General features: G+C 42.4%; 2 protein-coding genes across 50 annotated transcripts in view; one reads left to right on the forward strand and one right to left on the reverse strand.

The window, feature by feature from the left end:
* Nucleotides 1-19,601, reverse strand: part of LOC121628724 (NACHT, LRR and PYD domains-containing protein 12-like) — a 2,607,341-nt gene that overhangs the window by 1,628,906 nt on the left and 958,834 nt on the right. The window lies entirely within an intron of this gene.
* Nucleotides 1-19,601, forward strand: part of LOC121628726 (NACHT, LRR and PYD domains-containing protein 14-like) — an 829,387-nt gene that overhangs the window by 262,251 nt on the left and 547,535 nt on the right. For 47 of the 49 annotated variants that reach the window (XR_006008227.1, XR_006008229.1, XR_006008225.1 and 44 more), the window contains 2 exons: nucleotides 17,214-17,333; nucleotides 18,474-18,593. The exons of 1 other annotated variant lie outside the window; for it this stretch is intronic. Coding sequence is in view for 36 of the 48 variants with exons in the window: in XM_041968002.1 (XP_041823936.1) it covers nucleotides 17,214-17,333; nucleotides 18,474-18,593 (240 nt within the window). In the remaining 12 variants the exon portion in view is untranslated. Of the gene's footprint in view, nucleotides 1-12,962; nucleotides 13,070-17,213; nucleotides 17,334-18,473; nucleotides 18,594-19,601 lie in introns of all 49 variants that reach the window. One more of the 49 variants, XM_041967988.1, reaches the window with a different exon arrangement.

Below are 19,601 nucleotides of genomic sequence, written 5' to 3' on the forward strand. Positions count from 1 at the left end.
AATTGTATTCCGGAACTGCCCTGAAGATTTTTCAAAATAAAATGCACCGACAAAACGTCCAACAGCATTTTATAACCCCTTCTGGATCACACTATAAATAACATACTGATTAAATAAGCATACGGTGTCCTGTCCTTAGAACAACATACTTTTCAATTAACAATACTCCTTTGATTTGGGTACAATTTCAATATGGAAATATTGATAACTGTAGTTTTACTAAAAACATGACAACACCTCAGTCATTGTTTTGTATTTTATGTTATTTACTGTTAGTTTCCATAGCGGTTCTTCTCACTTTAGTTTTCATTGTATTCAATATCAAATGTTTAAGTTTAGTTCAGATCTTAAGTACCTTGCACCAGAAAGAAGAGAAAACCATTAAAACCAGATTCATTTTAATTAGCCTGGTGTCAACTACCCCAGCACCTTCTGTAGTATTGTTTGGTGAAAAAAAAATAACTTCTGATATGATCCAGATGAGAAAGTCCATCCATGCTGAATAAAAGAGAGAGTGTCATACAGAATACCAGAAGGTCTGCAGAGTCTATGGAGAGGAGAGGTGTGTGTGTGTGTGTGTGTGTGTGTGTGTCTCTTCTATGTCTATGGGCTGAACAAAAGGATCACTAAAGAGGCACTTTGATATCAGTCAGCTTTGGGATAAACTCTGGTATACAAAGAAATAAACCAGATGCTTTCAGTACAAGCACCTCACTAACAGTTTAGTCTGGACACATTCTGAAGAATTAAATAAAGGAAAAAATACTAAACTAAATTTCCTTCACAATAGTTTTTTCCCCATTTTACATAAAGTTACACATAGCATCTTATATACAATATTTTAACATCTCACTTTTATACAGTGCAGCACTATTAGATTAATTTTGCCCAACTTTTAATCTTTTCATGTATTTTCCACCAATCTGAACCACAAGTTATTTTATTTCCATTTATAGCTGTGCTGGGTCTGTGAAACAGCAACTCACCTTTATTTTTCATCATAGTATAAACAGGGAATCATTCAACACTGAATTATAAAAAAAATACAAAAATAAAACATTATGTCTTTAAGTCCTTCATTGTTTAAGCTCTGCATTCACAGTACAGTAGATAACCCTGGTGATCTGCCACCTCCTCCACAAACATCAATGTCCTCAATGTTCTCAAAAATAAACTTAAAAGGCTCTAAAATAATTTCTCGCTCATGCTCATTGTTACGACCCGATTGCTGGGGGAATGAGCTGCAACAAAGAACTGTGGCAAGAATTTAGGAGTGAAGCAATATAGATTGATTGTCACGACAGAGGATGTGGTACAAACAAAGCTGAAGGGAGTTTGGGTTAGCGATGCTGTTTAACAGAACGAAAACAAAACATTGGAGGAAGTCTTCACTGCGTGGTGTGGTTCTGCCAGAGAAGGAAAGTCATGGTTATATGGAGCCAACAATTTCATAAAGGGATCAGAACTAAAATAATACTGAACCAGTCCTACTTAGTTCTTCTAGATCCAGAGCAGGAAAGTGAACCACCAGCTGACAGGTAACAGACAAATGGTTTCCATCCAGGAAATGGCAGCAGGCAGGGCAGGCAAGGTGGAGGTTGATGCAGGCGTAGACTGAGGTGATCAGGCAGATAAGGCAGACAGAGGACAAGCAGAAGCAGGCATAGACTGGTGGGGAGTTAGGCAGACAAGGTAGAAGTTTTTCCAGGAGCACTCTCAGGCCAAGCAGGAGAAAACACGATCTGGCAAAGAACTGTTGCAGCCAGCAGCTAGATTTACCCAGCCTCCTAATTACCTGATACATGTCAGGAGTGTAGGAGGTGATCCAAACGAGCTTGTTCTCTACCTGCTGCTAAAAGCAATTAATTTGAACAGTTCAATTCAGAACAATTCCTGGCTGTGTCAACCACCCCATGACAAAATGTAATATTCCACCAAACCCCACACTGTCTACTAGGTGACTTGGGTGACATTAATATGGCAATTAACTCTGCACACTTGATACGCACAGCATTATGCATCGCAAAGAAAACTATCCTTGTGAACTGGAAAACCAAAAATAATCTGTGTATTAAGCAGTTTAGGAATCTCTTAGTAGACCACATCAGTAGTGAGACAATGTCTGCCTCCTTAAAGAACCATTTAGCTGAATCTCATTCCCTCTGGTCCCCTGTGCTTAGTTCCATCACTTAGTGTAGGTGGAGCACTGTGACCTCGTCGTTTTGGGGGTTGGAAAATGGCCGGGAGTGACTGGTGGTTGTGGGTTCTTTGTGGTTTCCCATGGTGTGGGACGGGCTGCTCTGCGGTGGGGGCGGCTCTGGGTCCGGCCCTGTCGGGGGCTATGGGGGCCAGCGGTTGGGTTTGCCTCATGGCGGGGGGTGAGGCCAATAGTGGTGCCTGGATCGGCGAGTGTCGGCCCTGGGCTGGGCAGCCTGTCTGGGTGGGGGATCTGGGCTCTGGTGCCTGGGGTTGGTCCCCCCTCCCTCCGAGGTGGTGGGGTCCGTATGTGCCGGGGGTCTGGGCCTGCCCGGATGTGCTGCCATGGTGTGGGTTGGTGCATGCCCTGGTGTCTGGTTGCTGCCCTGGGACCCAGGGTATGGCCCAGGGGCAAGAGGGGTGAAGGGGGGCTGAGTGGGGTTCGGGGGATTATAGGGGGAGGTGCTGGGGTGTGAGGGGGGCCTGGGTGGGCCTGGGGGTGGTGCGCCATGGCTCTGGGCTCTCCTGCTATTCTCCTTCAGCTCCTCTCCTTCCCCACCTGGTGTCTGGTGGGTGGGTGTCTTCTGGGGTTGGTGGCAGCTCGTTGGCTGCAGTCACTGCGTGGCCTGGTTGTGGGGGGTGGCTGCCTCTGGCCTGGCTTGCCCTGGGAGGCCTCTTGTGGAACGGGGATGCCTAGTGCTGCTAGCAGCTCACCATACATACGTGCATTTCGGATAAACTGATCAGGCGGGCTGGCTCTGTGGTCGCCGTGAAGCTGGACTCTCAGGTGACGGTCATCAGTAACCAGAGGAGCCTGTTCAGTGAAAGACTGCTCCTTCCCAAGTGAAGGAACAACAGGCTTAAGAACTCTTTTGTCCATCATGCCATCACAATTTACAACTCCTCACTTGGGTGGAAGAGGACAGAGAGGAGGACATAGAACATAGAGAACAGTTAAAAAAAGGGAGGTTAGCCATTTACATCTACTTGTGCAATACAGGCACACACAGAGATGGACACTTTCCCTGGTGCAATAACCTCATCTTCATCCGTGGTGTAATAATTTCAACTCATATTCTATAGAAGCCATATCTGGCTCTTTTGCCTTTATTTATCTTTATTTTTATCTTATTTACATGTGTGGTGCTCTTTTTACTCATTTTGCTCTTTCGTATCTGTGTGCTTATTTACCTGCTTTTTCTATTGTGCTGCTGGAATTTTGAATTTCCCGAGGGAGTCATCCCAAGGGATTAATAAAGTTAAGACTAAGTCTAAGGGTGAATCCCATTTCACCCCTTGGCCCTACCCCTACGTTTTGCGCGTTCACGTGAAGGGGTAGGGGTGTCCCAATTCCTTTTAGGACAGAGGGGTAGGGGTAAGGGGTAGGGCTATATACCCCTTCAAACGAAGATTTTTCAGAGGCACACTTGAAACGGAGGGGTATGAAAAATTTCCTGTTCTATATGAGAAAGCAAGTGTTTCTACGCACATCACGCTTTCTTGAGGTGCAGGACAACACACACTCGCACTAAAAAAAAAAAAAGCCACAGAGAAAAGAGCGTATACCAGCACACACAATTAATTTTAATGACATGCAAAATTCGTACATTACGTCCCACATATGCCTGTCGATAAGCAATAAGTCAATTAATTGCACGGTAACGAAAAAATGAGCACAACAAGTTTGCCGCCGCGATAGTTTTCATTAGCCCCCCCCCCATCTTACTGCACCATAGACTGTGTATGACAACAGGTTTCACTATGCAGTATCTCGACTGAACGCTCTTGTGGAGTGATCTCTCTCATGTCATGTTTGACAGCAGCATGTAGCAGCACGAGACCGTGGTGAACCACTGTGCGAGCCGGTATGCTGCGTTTGTTTACAGGGCTACTCTCACGCATCGGCCGTTAGACTCGTGCATTTGAATGGCTTCTTACGCTCTCACGCTAAACCTCTGATTTCTCACGCTGGAATACACTTTAAGAGCAATGCCGGCTAATGGAGAGGTTCTAGAGGATTCCCAGTGGGCCGCATTACTTTTGTGCCGGTGTCCCGGCGTATATGTCAAAAAGACGCAGCGTCGCGTTGCAGCAGCGGTTCGCTCACTTTCAGCTTCACAAACAGCAACGATGCACAATATAGTTTTTCCTAGTTTTTTTTAAATACAGCCAGCAGTTTTGCTGTTTTTTCCTGTTTGAGCCCCATGTTTAATATTTTTTAATATATTTATTGTTTTTTTTTTATTTAGTTTCTTCCAGTTCCTGTGTAAAATGTTCTTTAGTGACTACTGATGACGTATGTGACTGTTAAAGGGGTGTCCCAATTCGTAGGGGTGGACTTTTCAGCCCTACCCCTTCTAGCTCCGTTTTAAGGGGTAAGGGGTAGGGCCAAGGGGTGAAATGGGATTGGGCCTAAGTCTACACCCCCGGAACCCTCTTCTTCTCCGCTCTCGCTCTCTTTCTCACACACAGACACACAAACACACGTAGGAATTTGGGAGGCGTGCACGTCATGTGGGGCCACCCAAGTGGCTTCCTTGGCTGCACCCTGTAGTGACTCGCCTTTCAGTTTTAATTACACTTAAACATCAAAACACAACACACAAACAACTTCTGGGGGGCGTGTCATGTAGGCGGGACTACTAATATGACCTTACTCCCAGCACATTGTGGTCACTGCCCCTCAGTTTTACTTGCAAAAAACACACTCACCACAAACAGTCATGAGCGGGGAGGAGGAGGAAGACAATGGGGACCTCTCACACCCCTTTTCGCCGGGGCTCTCCTCTGCCTCTCTTCGCGTGGGGCTGGAGTCGTCTTCGGGGTGGGGTAGCTTGGGTTGTTGCTCCGGGGCTACTGCTGAGAGCCCAGGTCTCTGGGTTGGGCTGCCCTGGTCTGCCTCTGACCTCCGTAGAGGCGTGGTCGCATTTACACGATCACACTCACCACTCATCATCACTGATCACTCCTTATTCCTCATGCTCTGCATGCTGACACAGTCACTGAGCAGTCCAGTGGGTTTATATACTAAGAGATAATTCTTCTTTTTTTTTCTGTGAGTTAGTATCTGGTCATTGTGCTACTTTTGTGATATGTCTTTTTGATTTGGTTATTATTTAAGAACTCAAAGACTAGCAGCTCTGTTTTTTCTGTAAAAGTTGTAGAAAATTTTCTGGTGTGTTCATGTACAGGTGTAACAGTTTGTTGTCTGGTGATTGACGGGTCACTGCTGTCTGTCTGGGATGTTTTTGTCTCCTTTCTTCTTTCCCTTTTGCTTCTTCTTTCTATTTTCCAACTTTTTCTGTCCCCTCCGGTCAGGTCCAGCAAGATTACATAGATTCCGTGATTCAAAGTAAATAAATAAATAAATGAATCAGATTATCAACTGTGATGGACCGAGCAGTGAAGGACAATCAGGCACAGATTTAAAGTTAAAAAAAAGAGGGTTTTATTTTCACCCCGAAAGAAGTCATCCAAACAATTATTAAATCAATGAATAATCTAACCCATAAAAGAGGTCAACATAACATAACTCTACTTAAAGAACTTGTGGCAGAAATAATTCAAACAAACCAACCAAACAAATGAAACAAACTGACCTGACAACTGAGACACAAGGGTAAACTTAAAGTGGCTGATCAGCCCAAACAAAAGACACAAAGGGGTAACACACAAAAACCTAACTAAGCTAACAAAGGAAAACCCAATTTCCCCCCCTCTTGATGCTGGTGTGTGGTCTGGTCCAATTAGTTGGCTCCACCCCGTGGCCACCTGCTGGTTCCCATGCCAAAGGACTGGAGCCACTGAAACAACACTCCTGTGTGGCTGTAGATGCAGCCATCACATGAACACACACACACACACACACACACACTATTTCTGTAGCAGTTTTAGTGGTGCCAGTTCCTGTACACAGTTCCAGGTTTAGTAGCTGTAACATGTTTGTTACATTAAACGAGATAAAAAATATTTGTTGTACAAAAACCACTATTAGCTTGCACCATAAAAAGGTTATTTTACATAGATTTTACATAGATAGATATATAGATCAAATAACCTGTGGGCTGAAAAAACAAAAACACAAACAAACAAAAGCTTTTGGGAACAGCATATAACAACGTTGGAACCTGAACAATGGAGGACTAAAATATAAGTTTTGGTTAGTGACCTCAACAGTTCTCTGATTTCCTGATCACCAAATCCAAATTGTGAATATGCACATTTGGAATCCAGAAAGAAAAACTCTCCCTGGGCTGCTTCATAACCTATAATTGCAGTTAGTGACATTTAAACTCGAGATGTGGGTAGAACAACATTTATAGTACAGTGTGACTAATAATTTTCAGGAACATTTATAGATTCATCACCGTCTCTGTCATGTACAGACAACATGTGATGACCAGGTGTCCACACTGGTATAAAAACAGTATCTCTGATGTGAGCATTAGTCGGATGCAGAGGAACAGTTAAGGAAATGGCCAAAATGCATCAGAAACTGTCTTGCTGAAAGCAGCATAGCATAGTACACTTACGGGTAAGCTTGAAAGTGGGTCACATGCAGTCGGATGTCACCATGTTGGAACAACATACCACATAGATCCCCTTTCCCTGTAAAATAAATTAAAGTGTGCCTGTATTATTCACACACTCACAATCCACTAAATCAGGTACACTCGTTCATTCTAACACAATACAACATAACGTCCTTTCAAAAATATAAAGCAGAGCAGCACTTCAAAAAATAGACGGATGCATCTATAGAAGACAGAATAGCTTCTGGTCATGACACATAGTTTAAACTTTATATTAGCTGAGATGAAATACAAGATCCCAGCATGATCTCTGCACGCTGCTTAGCTGTGAAAACAACTTATTTCAGTGCAGGCCTAAATGTTGATGGATACTGAGCGGCCTGTGGGTCAACTACCTCACGTTTTAAACACTAAACTAAAAACGAGCAAAGCCACTCTTGAGAAAAACTGAAATTTTGGTGAATCGAGAACAATATAAAAAAATATAAAAAATAATACTGTATGAAAAAACTATACTATCTCTGCTGCAAGTCCATTCTTAACAGTTTATCAAACCAAGCCACTCCTTCCTGAACTCGTGTTTGTGTGAACACCAGCAATCAAACCCGTACACGGCTGTAGCTCGCTGTAACATTCAGCAACCTTACTTGCTTTAAATATATAGCTATTACCAACAACAGATACTTTGCTGATGAACAGAGTTTTGCAGACTAAAATACAGAGAAACTGTCGCAGAGTCTTACTTGTTTAATCTGTTGCCAGAAGTTAGTTTAAGTCGGCAAACCAGTTAATTTGAGCATCACTGTGAACTACTGGGCTGAAGAGTGGAGAAGAATTTTGTTAGCGACAAAAAAAATAAATTATAACTACTACAATCCATTACTAATCCAGCTGCTCTGGCTTCCCATTTATTAGAGTGCATTTTTAAAATTCTGGTTTTAACTTATTGAGCCCTATATGACCTGAATATGTTAGAGACCTTCTACAGCCCTACGTGCACAGCAGGTCCCTGAGATCAAGTGATCAAGGTTTGCTGGTTATTAAACCAAGACAGCTGAAAACAAAAGGTGACAGAGCCTTTGCAGCAGTGGCTCCTTTCTCCCTTCCTCTTAGCCTGACATCTGTGGGCTCTGTGATTTCTTTTAAAAAGCAGCTAAAAACACATCTTTTAAAACTTGCTTTTACTAAGTTTTATTTGTTTTTATTTTCTCTGTGTTATTGTTATTTTGTGTTCTGTTTTATTGTTAAGTACTTTGTGATTTTTATCTTGAAAGGTGCTGTATAAATAAACATTTACTTACTATTTACTTGCATACAAGATAAAGACAGCCAAATGTATTGGTCACCATTGTGTGAAAAGATGAAAAATTCACTCACAGTCTCACATTTTAGTCGCAAAATGTGACCATTTGGTTGTAGTCTGGAGCCCTGGTTCTTCTTTGTGTACTCACCTCCCAGGTGGTATTTGGTGGGAGGGGTGGGAGTAGTAAAGTTTGTTTTTTCCAGCACTATGGTGGAGTTGTCCTGAGAGTGGAGCACCAGAACTGACTCCGCAGTGGACCTCTGCCGCCAGACTGTCTTGAATTTAATATAAAAAATCATTATGGTTAAGGAGTATTGAAAGTCTAAAATAAACATTAATACTAATTGATGTTTTATTTTCTTTCATGAAACTGGCTTGAAGTAATTTCACTACCGCTCCCTCACCTGCTCCTCCGAGTATTGCGCCATTTACTCAAGATCTGTGTGCCAGTTTCACAAGGCACACAGATCTTGAGACATGATTATTATTATGAAATTCCCTGTGTCTTGTCTCAGTGTCCCTTCCTTTGTGTAGTTGAGTTGGTTCCTGTTTTATTTTAAAGTTTTTGTTGGTACTTTGAAGCCCTATTAGTATTTTATGAGTAAGCCTGCACAAAATGAGTCAAAATGAGTTTTATGTCTTGCTGCCGTGTATGTGGCAAAATTTTGGTTGGTTCCATGAAATCTCACTCCAAGGATCATTGAAAAGTTGGCAGCCCTGGGGAAAAGTCTGAATATATGACTTTTATTGTGCTGGATTTTAAAGTAAATCTTCTGATAGTACCTGATAGTAACTGATATTACCTGATAGTAGGACTCGGAGTAACGTCTGTCTCCTCCCTAACAGCACTTGTCCGCCTCTTTAGTTTGCTTCATCACCTCTGCTTCTGTGTTATGGTAGATTCTCTGATGTTTAACGAAGTTTGTTGGCTTCACACTGTTGTGGAATTTTATTTATCAAAGATCACACACTAAGTGCTGATCAGGCAATGAGAGTCCCACAGTCAAAGAGGTTTGACTGAGCGAGTCTGAACAGATGCATTTGGGTTTGGTTTATATAAAACAGCATGAGCTGATCACATCAAGACAAATCATTAGTCCTTTGTTTCAAAGGAATGTTACCAGAAGATTGGAAGGGGAGGTAAATGGAGAGCTCACTCAATTCTTATCTTGGTACAAGTCATCCTCCATCCTCAGTAAAACACAAGACAAGGTTTTGTAACAATACAAAGTGCATGTGTATAAAATTTTCCATCACACACACACACATTAAACTGCACATTGCTGTTTGTATCAGTCCGACATGCAGCGATGCATGTCGGACTGATAACTGAGCAGTGAATGAACCGCGCTGCTGCGACGCAACGCTGCGTCTTTTTCAAACATGCCTATGGCAGGCACAAGAAGAAGTAGTTCCTACTTATCCTGTAAGTTTAGTTATCTAAGATGAATAGATATTTCACCATTGGTCTGCACATCACTACTATTTATTCTTCTCAGATAGATCAAATTTCCCTGAGGACTTTCCAAAGGGATTAATAACGTATTTTCTATTCAATATCATAGGCCCGTTCCCACTTATTTATTTGTTTCACCAGGACACCGGCACAAGAGTAACGCGGCTCACTAGAAATCCTCCCAAACCTCCCGATTAGCCAGCATTGCTCTTGATGTTCATTTCAGCGTGAGAAATCGGAGGTTAAACGTGAGAGTGTGAGAATTCACTCAAATGTGTGAGTCTCACAGCCAATGCGTGCGTTGGCAACCCTGTTACTCATATTTATTTATATTTATAGAAAGAAATTGTTATAAGTGATTGTTGGAAATTTGCTCCAACAAATATGTTTAAAAATTATGTTGAATAATGGGATATGCATTACTGGGAACTATCTGACTTGGATTGCATAACAATCATATATACTAAACCTTTCAGCACCACTTTGTAACATGGTAACATCAGTATTGATAAAGTTTAACATCATGAACCACATGGTCCTCAGTTTCAGACCCAGCAGCAGCAGCAGGTCCATCATCACGTCCAGATGAGACTGAAGTTCTTCAGTTTACAATCAGTCATCTGCCGCTGGTTCAAATAAAATGATCTCAGTAACACTGACATTAAGTTTTATTCTATTGTATGTTCTCCTATAAGCAGGTTCAGATTATCTTGTCTGATTTTCCACATGCTGTATTCATTTTCATACGTTCTCACCACCATCAGCTGATAATTAAGGCCCCCGAAAAGGCCAAAAGCCAGTCCGACAAGGCACACAGATCTAGAGAAATTATTATTATTATTGTGAAATTCCCTCTGTCTTGTCTTATTAGGGTCCGAGCCATACGAAGTATGGAAGGACCCTATTGTTCCTGAAATGTTTAGTCTCCTTCTAAGAACTTTGAGCCCAAATATGACCCCCTAAACACCCATGAAAAGTTGTGAAACTTGGCACACACATCAAGCCCGGCGAAAATTGCAATATTCTAAGGTCCGCATACACTTCAATGCAAAATTGGCACAACAGCGCCACCTAGACACCAAAAAAATCCCCAAATGAATGGGGTTCCGAACGTCTACTTCGACGTAGGAAGACGAAACTCAGCACACACGTCTAGCACCCCGAGTCGAGCGAAAAAATCAATTGATGACATGTTGCCATGGCAACAGGGTGTCCGCCATCTTGGCGTGCACGTCCATTTTTTTCCCATTTTTTTCCACTTTACACACATTGTATTTGAACGAACTAGTCTGAGGGGATTCGTGCGAGTGACTCCAAACTTGGTGGGAAGCTTCCTGACAAGTTGGGGACCAAACGCTCCTCAAATCTTTCTAATAGGAGAAAGCATGTTACCGTGGCAACCAACGGAAAAAAGCCTTCTCGCCAAGAAACACGGTTTGCTAATATCTCCATAGGAATACATGGGATCTGCACCAAAGTTGACAGGATTTATATGTGTAACACCCCGAGTCGAGCAAAAAAGTCAATCAAACACCTGTTGCCATGGCAACGTGGTGCCTGGCATCTTGGAGTTCACTGCCATTTTTTCCACCTTATACGCATCTTATTTGAACGAACTAGTCTGAGGGGATTCGTGCGATTGACTCCAAACTTGGTGGGGACCTTCCTGACAAGTTGGGGACCAAACGCTGTTGAAATCTTTCTAATAGGAGAAAGCATGTTACTGTGGCAACCGACGAAAAATGCCTTCTCGCCATTAAACACGGTTTGCTCATATCTCCATATGAATACATGGGAACTGCACCAAAGTTGACAGGATTCATACTTGTTGGGTCCTTAACACATTACAAGACCTGTTGCCATGGCAACATAGCATGTTAGCTAGCATGTTAGCATGCTAGCAAAAAATGGTAACTAGGTATATCAACATTTCAGTTTCTCAGCTGGACGTTTTACCGTGTTACATACCATGTTAACAGGTTACCTACCATAGTAGGAAAAGGTGTATGAGACGGGTGGCGGGGTCCAGGACGCTCGGACGCGATGGATGCCGCTTGCGGCTTTAATTATCCTTCTTTTTTGTAGTTGAATTGATTCCTGTTTTATTTTGAAGTTTCTGTTGGTACCTTGAAGACCTATTTAAATACCATTTTTAATATTTTGTTACTCCTGAGTGCTATATTTTATGATTAAACCTGCACAAAATAAGTCAAAATGAGTCTTATGTCTTGCTACCGTGTATGACACAAAATCCTGGTTGGTTCCACCAAATCTCACTACAAGGATTATTGAAAAGTTGGCAGCCCTGCAGTCACACACAAAATTCTGAAACGCTGAATTTGAGATAGTTCATTCATTCACAATACAAAGGCTTGAATTTATTTTTGTTTACAATGTTGGACAGCAGGTTTAGCATAGAAAAGAAAAGCACATCCAGCTGAGAAATATTAGTATCTTAACCAGCTGTCTGGGTCTGTGTTCTACCAGACACATGCACGTTCAATGTCTAAAATTCACTGCATTCACTTTATCATGTCCAGTATAACATGTTAGGTACTGTAATGTTAATCAGCTGCAGTGATCTGGACTAAAGTTGCTGCACCTCTAGTTCAATTCTTTATGTAGTTAATTATGAATTGTTTCATTTGAATGAATTAAACCTCTAGTCTAGAGTTTGTTGGGTTTTTGAGGTTGTCTGAGATTAGTTGGATTGAGCTCCTTTAGACTCCTGGCTGCCACTGTGAACTGTCTCTTGAATGGATTCATGTTATGTCAATGTGTATCTTTAGAATGTTGGTTATGTTGACTTTTACCTAGCACACTATCTCAGAAGCAGCATTTGCACTAATTTTTTTTTAACTTAAGGCTGCTATCTTATGGGCTGTTGTATTTGATTTGTTGATGGCTGTTCATGTTTCCTCCTGATACAGTTTTTAAAAATTGTATCTCGTTGAGTTTTTATTATACAGTGCTTATTCTAATGATTTTGAATATTGCACCTGACAAATACCCTAATTCACACTAAAATAAAACTAAGCAGTTAAAAAACAAAAACAAATTAAAACTAGAAATTCTGCTCTAAAAACTAATTAAAACTAACTGAATTTGAAAACATAAAGTCAAAACGAACTAAAAACTAAAACTAATGAAAAGTCCAAAACTATTACCTTGGTGCTTGATGGTTTTAAGATGCTTTAAGTTGACTTGACAAACAATATTTTTATCACAGTAATAACTGAAATATTTAGCTTCACATTAATTAAACCCTGATGTTTCTCTGTCATCACAAACTCAGTCTGAAGCTCTGAGGAAACAGATGACGTCTCATTTTTGACAGGAAGCCAGAAGAAACAGAAAGAAAACCAGGAGGTCTGGAACTGGTGGAACTGGTTTTTGTTTGTTTTGTTTAGACCTGAACAGACATGTTTTTTTTTTTTCATTCTTTGGTTCTGAGTGTTTCTGCTTTACCTCTCAGGAAGACGAGGACAGGGCGGAGTCTGCAGGATCCAGCTGTCCGTCTGTGATGGTGGACCCATCCAGACCTCCAGACTTAAGGACTGGACCAGAACCATTAGACACAAAGTAAGTGAACTGCTCATGAAGGGGGTTAGCTTCTTATTTCAGTCTGTTGCCATGGCAGCTTAATGCTGGAAGCAAAAGCTAGAGCTGGAAATAAAACTTGCTCAGTTATCCAGGTTCTAAAATCTGTTTTAGTTCATGTAAAAGGGGTGAAGCTGACGGCAAAGGACCATGTCAGATATTTCTTTATTTAGCCAAGTTCCAGACAAGACCAGAATATCTGCATCAGTGGACTGAATCCAGATTTGAATGAAGTAAGGCTGGTCGATTAATCAAATTTTAATCTCAATTATGATCTGGATTCAAGAAACTCATCACCACTTTGGATAAACGGCATCACTGCCATCTCGTCTCCATGTTAGTGGAGTGTCTCTCCCTGCACTGTATGATGAGTGTGATGAGGGTGTTGTGAAGGACATGGCTACAGTCTAGTGTTTCTCCACCGCTACGGACCTGTGGTCAAGCCGCATCATAGAGCTGTCATTGATTTCAATGTGAAAACTAAATGTCTCCAGTCTAATTTTTTCTAGATCACACCGGGCAGGACATAGCTGCTGGTCTGAGACAAACATAGCTACTGGGACCTGGATGAAAAGAAACCAGTCTGAATTAACACAGACAACGCTTCAGATGTCACACTGGCTGACCCCCCTCATCATCATCTCTCATTCTCTAGTTGTGTGCCATCGAGATCTAAATTTCTATCAAAATAATCGTGATTATCAATTTTCCCATGATCAAGCAGCCCTAGAATGAAGTCCAGCTAAGGTAGCAGGCTACAGGCATTTATAAATACATGTACAGTATATGTTATTAGTTGTAAATGTTCAGCAGGTCTCAGTGTTGGATCAGATTGAGATGAATCCATGAGGAACATTCATGGTTTCAGAACCATGAATGTTCCTGATCTCCTCTCCAAAAAGTAATTCAGATGTTCTGGTTTCTTCTCACCATCACTGGTTCCACTCTTCATTCAGTCTAGGCCTCCATCAGTATGTGATCAGTTTAATCTCAGAGTACCATCCCTGGACTGTGACCAAATGGTCGCATTTAGCGACTAAAATGTGAGACAGTGCGAGTGAATTTTTCATCTACTCGCGCAATGGCGACCAATACATTTGCCGGTCTTTTTCTTGTAGTAGTTATTATTTAATTTATTTTGTCGCTAACAAACTTCCGCTCCCCACTTCAGCACAGTAGATCACAGTAATTCCAAATTAGCTGCTGGTTTGCTGACTCAAACTAACTTTAATATGAGAAAAGGAGACGAGCACCAACGATGAAGACGACAGCCAGTGTGCGTGCGGGGATGAACGACCACTGTGATTGGCTTATGTGTAAAATAGGCGGGTCTTGGTGGAATTTATTATTCCCCAGTGTTGCCAACTTAGCTACTTTGTCGCTATATTTAGCGAGTTTTCAGACCCCTCTAGCGACTTTTTTAAAAAAGCAACTAACTAGGTCCCATTCTGTTTTCACTTTATATGCTCCCTCTAGGACACGTTATAGCCTGACATAACGTGTCCTTCCACTGTTATGCGGATGACACACAGATTTACCTCCCGCTGAGACCAGGGGACACTGGAGGCCAACTGCTGTGTTAGAGTGTTTCAACGATGTGAACAGTTGGATGGCACAAAACTTTCTTTAGCTCAACAGTTCAAAATCTGAAATTATCTTAATCAACCCTCCTCACTCCACCGCCCATATTGTAGACAGTGTCAGTCCTCTTTCCACTAACATCACACCGTCCGCCAGAAACCTAGGTGTAATATTTAATTCCAGTTTTAATTTTCACCTTCACATTAATAAAGTCATTCAGTCCTGTTTCCTTCACCTGCGCACAATCAGTAAAATCAAACCTGTACTCTCCCGACCTGATCTAGAAAAAGTCATCAATGCACTCATCTTCTCCAGACTTGATTACTGCAACTCCCTCCTCTCCGGTCTCGAAAATAAGTCCCTCTCTCGCCTCCAACTTGTTCAAAACGCAGCAGCTAAGCTTCTCATTGGTGGCAATAAAAGACAACATATTACCCCTGTTTTAGCCTCGCTGCACTGGCTCCCTGTGCGTTTTAGGGTTGATTTTTAGGTTTTACTGATTACTTTTAAAGCTCGTTTAGGGTTGGCACCCAGCTACATTACAGACTTACTGACACCCTACGAGCCTCCACACAGCCTTAGATCCTCAGGCAGGTCTCTTTTGGCTGTTCTGGGGTCGAAACTAAAGACCAAAGGTGACCGAGCTTTTTCTGTCCGGGCCCCTCGACTCTGGAATGGCCTGCCTGAGGAGATAAGGCTGGCACCATCAGTGTCATCTTTTAAATCACTTCTTAAAACACACTTTTATCGATTGGCCTTTTTATAATATTATAATATTTTATCTATTTAATTTTCATGCTGTAGTTTTCTTTGCTGTGTGATGTTCAGCACTTTGTAAACTCTGTTTTTAAAAGTGCTATACAAATAAATTATTATTATTATTATTATTATTATAAATCTAGTGACTTTTTTTTGGTATTATTGGAGACTTTTGAAGACTGACGTGAATGAACGTAGTAGTCTGCTTCGATTACAAAGTGAAAATAAAATCAAATCTGATTTGATTTGACAAGTTGTGTAGCTAGTTGTTTTGTATTAGTGCAGCCTAATGTGTTTTTTTTTATCTTGTGTCAACTGCAAAAAAAATGTGAATTGTAAACATTGTAATTTCTGAATTTATTGTTCAAGTATATATCACTAATATAATGAAAATGAGAGGAAATGTGAATATTTGCTATGCAAGGAATTTCCAGTGTGCGCCCCTAAATTTTCGGTTTGTGCTTCTAAAAATTTAAGTTGGGGGCCACTGTGCTCCTCGTAAAAAACGTTAGTCTGGAGCCCTGCATCCAGGTCCAATCAGTACCACCGATCACTTCTACCCAGAACTCAGAGGGTCAGAAGCAAAACCCTCCAGAGTAGTTTGTGTGTTCAGAGCTTCTTCAGTGGTTTTCATCAGAGAAGTTCTCACTGATATCACTATATCCTGGCAGTGCATTTGAATATGACTGGAGATGTAAGCACACAAGCAGACCACATGGTTACTGGATCAATGCAGACAGTCCTTCAGCAGAGATCAGTGATGAACTGGAGTGGTCGGCTCTTATTCTTTACTGATTGGATGATCACGGTTCAATTTTACTGGCAGTAAAAAAAGGGGGCTGGGATAATTATAATACAACAAAACGGCGCTTTTTACGCGCGTTCATTGAACGCCGCAAAAAGCGGGGTTTAATTACCACCAAAAACGTCGTATTTTTCGGCGTTTACCGAAGCTTTGAGAAACGGCGTATTTTACATTGTTTTGCCACATAAAAGGACGCTTTTAACGCCGTTTTATTATAAACGCGCCAATAAAGTGGCGAGTTTTGACCACTTTGGCTTGCCATAAGCAGGATCCGCAAGATCACGTCGAAGATGAACGTCTTGTCGTCTATGATGACAAAAAAAAGAAAAACAAACAAAAAAAAAAAAAAAACACTGAGACCCCTGGCTGGTGAAACACGTAATGTTTTCATGATTCACAAGCGCAAATCTGCACGGAGGCTTTTATTTTGAAGTAATACGGAAGCTTTTACACTGCTCCTGTGTCTGATTTCCTGTCTGCCCCTATCTGAACTGTGGAATTGACGCATTCTGGGCGAATGAAGCGTCAAAAATAGACTCGGTGCATAAATTTAGCGGAGCGCCGTGACAACACGCTTCTGGGATGCTTCTGATGCGCACCGCGACGCACCCGGTATAAAACAAACCATTGACTAAAATGGCCGCAAACAGCAGCGGAGGCCGCTACGCAGCTGTAACATACCGCACACAGGGGTTGGCTTGTTCCTCCTTCAGTCTCTGGTCTCTGCAGAGGAACTTAGAGGGTCAGAAGCAGAACCCTCCAGAGTTCCTGGTCTGTGTGGAAAGTTCCTGTAGAGGAAACGTGTCCTCTGATGTCAGTCAGCTAGAAAAGCTCGAATCTGGTCAAAGAGGACTGATCCAAACATGAAAGCTTCTGATTCTCTGCAGCAGTTTGTGTGTTCAGAGCTTCTTCTGTGGTTTTCATCAGGAGAAGTTCTCACTAATTGATGTGATATGAATGACAACATGTTTGTGTTTGCAGAGGTCAGAACCACAGATGGAGAACAGAGACTCCAGAACTGGACTGTCTGTCTATGAAGAGTGACTGGTCCATGCGAAGACCTCCAGAATTCAGTGATGGGCCTGGACCTTCAGACTCACGGTAAGAGAAGTGAAACGAGGTTTCAGGATGTTTGCTGATCTCCCTGAAGTCTCCAGATCTGCTGATCTGTGAACTCAACATTTCTGTGTAAACCAGTAAAAGTCCTGTTAACAAGGTTCAGCCCAGGTTCACAGTCAAGGTCACGTTTATTTATAATACGCATTTAAAAACAACCAAAGATCTTCACATGAAATCAAAGGCAGCAGCAAATAACATTAGCAAAAATTTTCAAACATCAGTAGAATTCCCACAGAGTTCTACACAGTCAGGAACTCTCACTGGGTCTAGACACTTACCCCTCCTTTATACCGGGTGCATGTGCATCACGTTATGGCTGCACCATGGTTTTGTTCCGCCCTGCGTGGCGCGGCATTTTATACTGGCACCGTGTCAGGTGTGGAGCCCCCGCGAGTGCAGTCCACCTAGCAGGATCCGCAAGATCACGAAGTCACAGGATGAACGTCTTGTCGTCTATGATGACAAAAAAAAAAAGAAAAAAAAAACAAAAAACACTGAGACCCCTGGCTGCTTAAACACGTAATGTTTTCATGATTCAGCAGCGCAAATCTGCACGGAGGCTTTTATTTTGAAGTAGTACGGAAGCTTTTACACTGCTCCTGTGTCTGATTTCCTGTCTGCCCCTATCTGAACTGTGGAATTGACGCATTCTGGGCGAATGAAGCGTCAAAAATAGACTCGGTGCATAAATTTAGCGGAGCGCCGTGACAACACGCTTCTGGGATGCTTCTGATACGCACCGCGGCGCACCCGGTATAAAACAAACCATTGACTAAAATGGCCGCAAACAGCAGCGGAGGCCGCTACGCAGCTGTAACATGCCGCACACAGGGGTTGGCTTGTTCCTCCTTCAGTCTCTGGTCTCTGCAGAGGAACTTAGAGGGTCAGAAGCAGAACCCTCCAGAGTTCCTGGTCTGTGTGGAAAGTTCCTGCAGAGGAAACGTGTCCTCTGATGTCAGACAGCTAGAAAAGCAGGAATCTGGTCTAAGAGGACTGATCCAAACATGAAAGCTTCTGATTCTCTGCAGCAGTTTGTGTGTTCAGAGCTTCTTCTGTGGTTTTCATCAGGAGAAGTTCTCACTAATTGATGTGATATGAATGACAACATGTTTGTGTTTGCAGAGGTCAGAACCACAGATGGAGAACAGAGACTCCAGAACTGGACTGTCTGTCTATGAAGAGTGACTGGTCCATGCGAAGACCTCCAGAATTCAGTGATGGGCCTGGACCTTCAGACTCACGGTAAGAGAAGTGAAACGAGGTTTCAGGATGTTTGCTGATCTCCCTGAAGTCTCCAGATCTGCTGATCTGTGAACTCAACATTTCTGTGTAAACCAGTAAAAGTCCTGTTAACAAGGTTCAGCCCAGGTTCACAGTCAAGGTCACGTTTATTTATAATACGCATTTAAAAACAACCAAAGATCTTCACATGAAATCAAAGGCAGCAGCAAATAACATTAGCAAAAATTTTCAAACATCAGTAGAATTCCCACAGAGTTCTACACAGTCAGGAACTCTCACTGGGTCTAGACACTTACCCCTCCTTTATACCGGGTGCATGTGCATCACGTTATGGCTGCACCATGGTTTTGTTCCGCCCTGCGTGGCGCGGCATTTTATACTGGCACCGTGTCAGGTGTGGAGCCCCCGCGAGTGCAGTCCACCTAGCAGGATCCGCAAGATCACGAAGTCACAGGATGAACGTCTTGTCGTCTATGATGACAAAAAAAAAAAAGAAAAAAAAACAAAAAACACTGAGACCCCTGGCTGCTTAAACACGTAATGTTTTCATGATTCAGCAGCGCAAATCTGCACGGAGGCTTTTATTTTGAAGTAGTACGGAAGCTTTTACACTGCTCCTGTGTCTGATTTCCTGTCTGCCCCTATCTGAACTGTGGAATTGACGCATTCTGGGCGAATGAAGCGTCAAAAATAGACTCGGTGCATAAATTTAGCGGAGCGCCGTGACAACACGCTTCTGGGATGCTTCTGATGCGCACCGCGACGCACCCGGTATAAAACAAACCATTGACTAAAATGGCCGCAAACAGCAGCGGAGGCCGCTACGCAGCTGTAACATACCGCACACAGGGGTTGGCTTGTTCCTCCTTCAGTCTCTGGTCTCTGCAGAGGAACTTAGAGGGTCAGAAGCAGAACCCTCCAGAGTTCCTGGTCTGTGTGGAAAGTTCCTGTAGAGGAAACGTGTCCTCTGATGTCAGTCAGCTAGAAAAGCTCGAATCTGGTCAAAGA

Source organism: Melanotaenia boesemani, chromosome 18, assembly GCF_017639745.1.
Source record: "Melanotaenia boesemani isolate fMelBoe1 chromosome 18, fMelBoe1.pri, whole genome shotgun sequence".
NCBI lineage: Eukaryota > Metazoa > Chordata > Actinopteri > Atheriniformes > Melanotaeniidae > Melanotaenia > Melanotaenia boesemani.